Raw genomic sequence first — 8,438 nt, 5'->3', positions numbered from 1 at the left:
CTCCGCTAAAGCCGAGAGCTTCAACCCTCGCCCAATTCTCAAAACCAAGCTTGCAGCAAACAGTGTCCGCATTATCACCAGAGGTTTTGGTTTCCATCAGACAGAAGATGTCCGGGTGGTGTTTTTTTAACAGCATCTTAGCAGCTCTAAGGAAATTCTTAGATGCTGCTCCTTGGCAGTTCCATGTAATGACCTTCATGGGAGAACAAGACAAAAAAGAAAAAAACACAGAGCAAGGAAAAACAAGAAAAAACGCAAACAAGAGGAAAAAACCAAAAGGAGAAAACAACCAACCCAGGAGCGGTCCGGGAGGCAACTCAAGATTCCATCTCCATTGCAACAGTGCCTGCATCCTCCAGGCACTCTCCATCATCATTCACGTCCGTCGGCTCCGCATCTACATGTTGCTGGGCATTCGGTGGGTCGCCGTGGTGTTCGTGAGATGGTTCAGTTCCTGCCATACATAATTCCTCCAGACCTGCTTCATCTTCCACCACTTGCACCGTTTTTCCTCCTCTTTTATTACCCAAGACCAACGTATGCTCATTGGCGGCCCCGGCTTGGTTAGCCTGATTGTTAGAGGTTCTCTTGTTGGCGCTCTGTTTCCTGCTCGTTTCTCCAGTCTCAAATTGTTTCTTGTGCAGCCCATGTGCATTGTTACCCATAATTTGTTTCTCAGAAACTTGCACTGTCGTTCTTTTTCCTCTTGTTGGGCTCTGTTTTTTGGCTTCCTGGACCCGGGTTGTTTTCTCACATTGGTCACGTGAGGTTTCTGCATTCTCCTGATCCTCAGTGTCATCTTCTAACGTTACAAACCTCGACCCAAATGCACCGCTATTTTCTTTTGCTTTTCCATATTCTTGGACATTTTTCTTTCCATTTTCCTTCCCTTCCTGATTCTTTGGTCCCTGATTTTTGGAGTAATTTCTCTTTGGTTTTGGTGCAATCATCCACATACCATAATCTTCTATCACCTCGGGCCTAAATAAGGCAGGTTCCTTCGCTGTTAATTTTCTTACCATTTCCAGCTTCTTTGTGACCGTTGCTCTCGCCGGAGGACATTTCCGGCTGGGTGATTCCGTCGACGGACATGCTTGGAGCCGTTTCATCTTTCTGATTCAAGCAACAGCCCTCCGCATTGTGCCCGTATGTTCCACACTTGAAGCAGATGAGGTGAAGCCCTTCGTACACAATAGGCCGGACTCTGTTCCTCAATGTAAACTTGGCAAGCAAAGGCTTCGTGATGTCTACTTCAACGCAAACCCTCGCAAAGCTTGCCCTCGACACCAGACTAGTTGCGGTATCTATGTTTATCGCTCGGCCAACCTTGTCACCCACTCTCATCAGGAATTTGTGGTCAAAATATTCTGCTGGCAGACATGGGAAGCGGATCCAAACAATCATTTTCTCAGTTGTCTCTGTGAATGGATCAAAGTTTGGCACCCACTCCTTGACTATGAGGTAATGATCAAGGACCATCCATGGTCCTCCATACTTAGCGAACTCATAATCATCTACAGAGGAGAATTTCGCTAAGAAATACCCGTTATCAACAGTAACAAGCTCCATCCTTGCCTTCGGCTTCCACAAAGCAGTCAGTCGCCTGAGGAGATATCCGTAGCCAACGTTCCTTCCCATCACCTTCACGATAAGAGTTTGCTTCCATTTGCTTCTCAAGCGCACCTTTTCCTCTTTGGTCAGCCTGATGACCGGGCACGTAGCGTCCATATCGTCGTCCGGATCCTCCTCATCCTCGGAGACCAGATCGATGTCGTCGGTAAACTGCTGCACATTTTCAGCCGTTTCGTTAGCCACAACTTGTTTAAAGGATAGTGCCTTTACTTGGTTTTCACTGCCTGTTGCCTCGTTCGAAGTCCCGTTGACAGCCTGCGGAACTTCCCCCATGGGAGATTCCGTCGACTTCTTCGTGCTACGCGCTAGTTGATCATGTTCTTCGCTGCTTTGCTGGGACGAGAGCGTTTCGTCGTTCATGGTTTCCCTGAAGTGTAGTTTGTATGTCCCAATAAGATATTATAATGATGCATGCACCAATTGCCACATTGAAGAGGAATATTTCAAGGGATGTTGGTGTCATTGTCTTACATTGTGCTTATCTCTTATTGAAATCATTTTATTATTATTATTATTATTATTATTATTATTATTAGCTAGATATTGTCCCGTGCGATGCACGATCATATATAATAGATGTATATATTTTAGAAAAAATAAATATTACGAATTGTTCATGATATATTAGTATCTACTATACTAATAAGAGTCAAAGAGAGTTAGGCCCAAAATGGGTAGAAAAAATGGCGGTCAAATTATTTAATCAAATGGATGGTTCAGATGAATTATTTAATCAAATAGATGATTAAGATAATTTAGATTAATATTATTAATAGAGATTACCTAATTTAACCTTACTTTTATGATTATCCGTTAAGTTTTCCGTTAAATATTTTCTTCTCCGTTAATATTCCGTTAACTTTTAACTTACCCATTAATTTCTATAAAAAAGGTCTTAGGTTCGAACCTCATCTCAATCAAATTTGACATAATTAAGTTTCTCACTCTATTTTACTCTTATTAAATTAAATAAATTAGTAGCTACAACAAAAAATGATACATATGTATTTCTTTAATTTAGAATTATGTGTCTATAATACCTTTATTTGAAAAAATTATTCATTATCAAAATATTAAATTAAATAAGAGAAATAATTTCATTAGTTATATTGTCTTTATTTTCTCTCATGCAAAGATTCTTTACATTCAAATTTATCAATTGATATTTATTACATTGTCCATTATCTTATTTTTACAATATCTTGTAATTAAATATCAAAGTTATACTACAAAATAATGTTATATATTTATTTACCAAGTATTTTATTAATACTATGAAAAAAAAAATTAAAATAATTTGAAGCTAATTATATTAACTACTTGGGGATTGGTTGACAAAGAGAGTACTCAAATAATAACCCAACAAATTGAAACGGAATCACCCTATTTTACTCTTACTGAATTAAATAAATTATTAGTTATACCAAAAAATGATACATATGTATTTCTTTAATACCACGAATAAAATAAAAAAGAATAGTTTGAAACCAATCATATTAACTACTTGGGGGATTTGTTGACAATGAAAGTACTCAAATAACCCATTACCCAGCAAATTGAAGCGAGAAACTACCTTTTAATATCTTTGGTATACATAATATTTTAAATTTTCAAATTTTTATTAATTTATTTAATCTTTTTTCTTAAACTAGGGATTTCTTTATCCACAATAACTCATTCAACAATAATGGTTAAACCAAATGAACCCCAAGCAGAACACCTAAAGGAAAGTCCATAGCTCCTATATCATAATCTCATTGCATGATATTGTCATCTATACTACCAACAATAACCGAATTGCAAATAACACACTGCCAACAAAAAGGAAGAGAACAAATAGTAAAGATGAAGACAATGACAATATTACTCAAAAGAGAATTAAGAACACTTAGAAAAATTCAAGTTAAAAGTAATATTTATTTAGACTACCATTTTTAGACCAAATATTTAGACTATCAATTTTACAAGGTTGCAAACATTTATTTTAGTAATAATTATAATGAATTTTCTATATTATCTTGGATTCATATACTTTGAGTTAGATATTTAAATAAAAAAATTCGACATTCAAGTACTCATGTATAAACTTCTCCTATATAATCTTGCATTAATATACTTTCAAATATTTATTTAAATATAAACATTGGGCATTAACCCATTCGTGCAATGCGCGTATAAAACTAGTTATTGAAATAAACATTAAATGTTGGTATGATAACAATCATATACACTTGTCGACTTTAAATTTTGTTTGATTTTATGTTATTATTGAAAATACAAATTATAAATTCTTAAAAATCAATTTGTAAACCATATTAGTAGTAGAAGTACAAAAATTTTTGAATTCACAAAAAATTAAGATTTTAAACCCGTTTGGATTACTCATCACTTTTGATGCAGCCACAAATAAATGTATAATTCAGTTTAATATATGTAATTACTAAAAAACAATCTTTGTTTAATTTGGTATTGTGTTATAAAGTAATTAAAATTACAAATTAATTGGGAAATGTGGTCCATGCACACCCCTCACTCTTTTCACATTCAATTGGACATTTGGATGCACATGGCCATCAATATTTTCTACATCAATTGAGCATAAATAAAGTTCATTACATGATTTACTAAAAACCACAAACAATTTTTAATTTACATTTTAATAAAGTATTATGTTTTTATATTAAAGTAGAATTGTAAAATAAAATTATTGATTTTTTATGATGTAATACATACACTAAAAATTTGATTTTCTTTTCAATTTTGTAAATACAAAAACAGAATAACAAAATAAATATGATTTAATTAAATCTGGCCTAAAAAAGTATTACAGCATAAAAAATCAATAATTTTATTTTACAATTCTACTTTAACATAAAAACATAATAAAATAAAACTTAAATAAATAAATTCAAACCCAAATAAATAAAGTATTGATAGAATGATAGTTAAATGTATTATATCTGTGTATATTGTGATACTTAGAAAAAATCTAAAAAATATTGTATATGTAATATATATGATACTTTATTATGGTACAAATATTGAACTTAATTATATTAATTTTTGAAATTTTATTTATATATATCAAATATTTCATTAAACTAATTATATAGTATATGCTTAAAATTATTTAATATCTCTATTTATTACAAATTTAATTTAATTTTTTACATTTCCGTCTTTAAGTGTTATGTAGTTTCAATTTTCAAAGGTATGCATTTTAAATTATGTTCATAAAATTAATTAAATATTCATAATTATAAACATTGCTTCCATCTCAAGCAAATTTTTGAAATTATCTCATTGTTTTTTTCTATGCATTTTAATGCATGTAAAATTTCAAAGCTCATTAATGCATGCAAATTTTCAATCAATAACTGAAACTTGTGCCACCACCCTTAGCTTGAACCAAAAGTAGCATCACCTTTCACATCCAAAACCCAAATCCATTCACACCGTCGTCAATTTAACCAGACTGCCAGCTATAGACAACGGGAACAAAGCAAATGCGACCAAATTAAATATATCGGAAACAACACCATTACAAAATAATTCGTTTTTTTATGTTGTAGTACACTAAAAAATTCATGTTGTAATACACTAAAAAATTCATGTTTTATTTACAATTTTGTAAATACAAAAACATATTGAATTACATCTGGCCTAAAAAATATTACAGCATAAAAAATCAATAAATTGATTTTACAATTCTACTTTAATTTAAAACCATAATAAAATAAAATTTAAATAAACAAAATTATTGGTCTACCCGTTTAATTTGTCGACTAAACCTATTTATGTACACCACCATTTCCCTTTTCCTTCAAGGATTGTGGAGTGAACTTTTCAACTAGTACAAAACTGCACATCCGCTACTGTTGTAAAAGACTTTTCGATACTGTTGTACAACAGTAGCGTATGGGACAATCTCTAAATGTCACTGACTTTTCGCTACCGTTGTACAACAGTAGCGAAAAGTCTGATCATCCGCTACCGTTCTTGGCTAGAACGGTAGCGGATTATATTTTTTCTTTTTTAATATTCGATAATCCGCTACCGTTCCTATAGAAGAACGGTAGCGGATTATTTAAAAAAAAAAAAAAAAAAAAGGGAATCCGCTACTGTTCCAGCTTAGGAACAATGGCGGATTCCCATTTAAAAAAAAATTTTAAAAAGAATTAAGTTTTTTAATAAATTTATTAATTAAAAAATTCCCTAAATAATTTAAAGTGCTCCTATATAAATGTTGTTTATTAACACACTATAATCTAGAATTAACCTGAAGTTATAATAACACTATCAACACAATAATATCAATTAATATATACAATCTTTTGTTTGAATCATCCCATATATACACAAGCTTTCTAATATATATATATATATATAAAACCTTTCTAAGAAAAACAAAATATCATGTTTAGAAGCATCAAATAAGAACCTAATGACCACCTTAGTTATCATTGATCTGCTTCTGCAATAAAGATATGAAACATAATGAGCTCAGACAGAAGCATGCAAGAATATGTGGGATAAGAAGACTAATTGCCTTAAGGTTATAGCTGAATATGGTCAAGAATATGGGAAGGACAAGCCTATTTGTGTTTTATATCATGGCTATGGGCACTATGATGCACTGCAAAACCCTTCTGGTGGTCAACAATAAAAAAATGAATAAAGCAAAAAGGTTTTTTCAGTAATACAATTCTTTGGGAGCACATAGAGGTTAGAGATCTCCATTCTATTGAGCCTCAAAACCCTGTCAGGACAAAAGGGACTTGAAGGGGGAATTAAAAGTACGCTTTCTTTGATGCTCTGATGATAGTCACTATGTGTTCCTATTAGGCTATTAGCTTCATTATTTTCAGGACAACTTTATAACTCAATGCCATGTAATATAACTATATAAGATACTTCAAAATGATTAATCTAATTTTCTAACAAGATCCACAAATCTAAAATGAAAATTATGATGGTATATATTCCTATCAGAATAATTCACAGAATGGGCAGAATATGATAATTTACCATTGTATTCCCATTGCTATGTGAATGGCCATGTTTGTGCTTAAGTCTGATCTGGAAAGTCTCCCTTAGGTCCTCCAGTCTTGCAAGCAATATTCTGCAATATAGAACTGGTCAGATGCAGATGGCATACAATCAAGCAAAGTAGAATGTAACTATTGAAATCTATTTCAGTTTACCTGTTTAATGTGTACTGGAAAGGAACCCCAAAGATGATAACAAGCCTGCTTAGTTTATCAAATTTCATCCTTTATATTCCTTAATCCTTCAAGAAATTTCACCAGTAAATGTAAGTGATCAAAGCAAAATTTACACCAGTTTCAAGTAAAAGGTGCACTTAATTCTTTTTTTTTTTTTGGGCATCATAAAAAGATCAGTGGCATAATATATATTTACCTGAGTAGCTTCATCAAATTGCTCCCTAATCAAAGCCATCAGCTATACAATAATTAAAAAAATAGTAAAACATTAATGTGTATAATATTAAAATTTAATGAAGAAAATATTTGGATCGAAAATATATTACAGTTTCAAGCCACAAGGTCTCAAGATAGAGTTGCCTTCCTGCTGCTGCTGACAGTCCACTTGCCTCCATTGGCACACTCACGATCTTCCCATTTTGGCTTAATCCCAACCTTAAACAAATGAAAATCAGCATTTGAAGGCAATTGGTTGTGCCTAAATATCTGAAATTTTTGAAACAGGAGGATATCATAATTTAATGATATAAGTTTGGGATTTATAAAAGAGATTTTCGTTTTAATATTTGTTGTTACAAAAATGTAAGATAATAGAAGACAAAGAAGCCAAGAGAATGATTGTAGAGGGGGTTAAGAGGAAGTGAGGGAAGCATTACCAGTACATAAATCCACTTTCTTATATGTAATCTAACAAACACCACATGCCCATGTAGAAGAAAGAAAGGCAATACTTTTTTTCTATGCCACAGAAAATCCTCCTCAACATACTGCATAGATTCACAAAGTAGAAGGAACTTAACAGATAATATAGGGAAACACATTTTTTGGGGATAATCAACAAACACACATGGAATCTGGGTACTCTGAATGAACAATAAAAGGCATCATAACCAATACATTGGATCTAATAACCGAGGCCATCATATACAAATGTTCTTAGTACCTCATAACCCTTAGATTTTAACCGTTATCCTGAAATGGTGATCTAAAAGTCGAAACTAGATAGCTCAAGCATTAGATAGGCACAAGTGGAAACTAATAGACTTTAAACAAGGGAGTTTACAGATACACTAAACGAAAAAGGGATATAATTGAAGCACATTTACGACATTTCGATATAAACCCTAGAAATTTCGAGCAAGAGACCCAAGAACTCAAACAACTTACAGAGAAGCACGAAATCGGAGTCCTGAAGCACGAAATGTCAGTAATGGCCAACGATGCACTAACTTCAATCGACACCGTCACTCGGTTCCAGATCTGTATTATCGGGGTCGTCACGGTGGAAGCGGCGTTGGTCGCGGTGGTGAAGATCGAAACAAGTGGGCCGTGGCGGTTGCGGTGGTGCATCGACATATGAAGGCTGTGGCGGTCGGCAGCTGTGGTGACTGTGGTGGCTCCGGCGGCGGATCTGGCTTCTACGAGAGAGAGTGATGGTGAGGAGAGTGAGTGAGAGCGAGAGAAGCAGATTGGTGCGATATTTTAATCTTTTATTTATTTATTTTTTTAATTTACTTTTCGCTACCGTTTCATCTTGGAACGGTGGCGGAATATCAGACAGGTTTTTAAACTGCATCCGTT

The 8,438-nt window shown here is 33.4% G+C and overlaps 1 protein-coding gene and 1 long non-coding RNA gene across 2 annotated transcripts; both read right to left on the bottom strand.

The window, feature by feature from the left end:
- Positions 1-6,666: 6,666 nt before the first annotated feature.
- LOC116004274 lies at positions 6,667-7,089 on the bottom strand. The gene is made up of 3 exons (XR_004094770.1): positions 7,054-7,089; positions 6,837-6,922; positions 6,667-6,754 (listed from the first exon to the last, which is right to left on the bottom strand). It is a non-coding gene; the product is annotated as an uncharacterized LOC116004274 (long non-coding RNA).
- A 113-nt stretch (positions 7,090-7,202) lies between these two features.
- LOC116003945 lies at positions 7,203-8,207 on the bottom strand. Its single transcript, XM_031243885.1, has 3 exons — positions 8,025-8,207; positions 7,514-7,624; positions 7,203-7,343 (listed from the first exon to the last, which is right to left on the bottom strand). Exons 1-3 carry the CDS (start codon positions 8,205-8,207, stop codon positions 7,203-7,205), a joined length of 435 nt encoding a protein of 144 aa, XP_031099745.1.
- Positions 8,208-8,438: the final 231 nt, after the last annotated feature.

The sequence above is a fragment of the Ipomoea triloba genome, chromosome 14 (assembly GCF_003576645.1).
Source record: "Ipomoea triloba cultivar NCNSP0323 chromosome 14, ASM357664v1".
NCBI lineage: Eukaryota > Viridiplantae > Streptophyta > Magnoliopsida > Solanales > Convolvulaceae > Ipomoea > Ipomoea triloba.
The sequence above is the reverse complement of the archived record's forward strand: the minus strand, read 5'-3'. Positions and strand labels throughout refer to the sequence as shown.

Bases quoted from the DNA above. Each gene is read 5' to 3' on its own strand.
- LOC116003945 (XM_031243885.1), bottom strand. From the start codon at position 8,207: ATGCACCACCGCAACCGCCACGGCCCACTTGTTTCGATCTTCACCACC. The intron at 7,625-8,024 runs GTAAGTTGTTTG...GAATCTATGCAG, and splicing joins CTCCGATTTCGTGCTTCTCT to TATGTTGAGGAGGATTTTCT. The intron at 7,344-7,513 runs GTAATGCTTCCC...CAAAAATTTCAG, and splicing joins GAAAGTGGATTTATGTACTG to ATATTTAGGCACAACCAATT.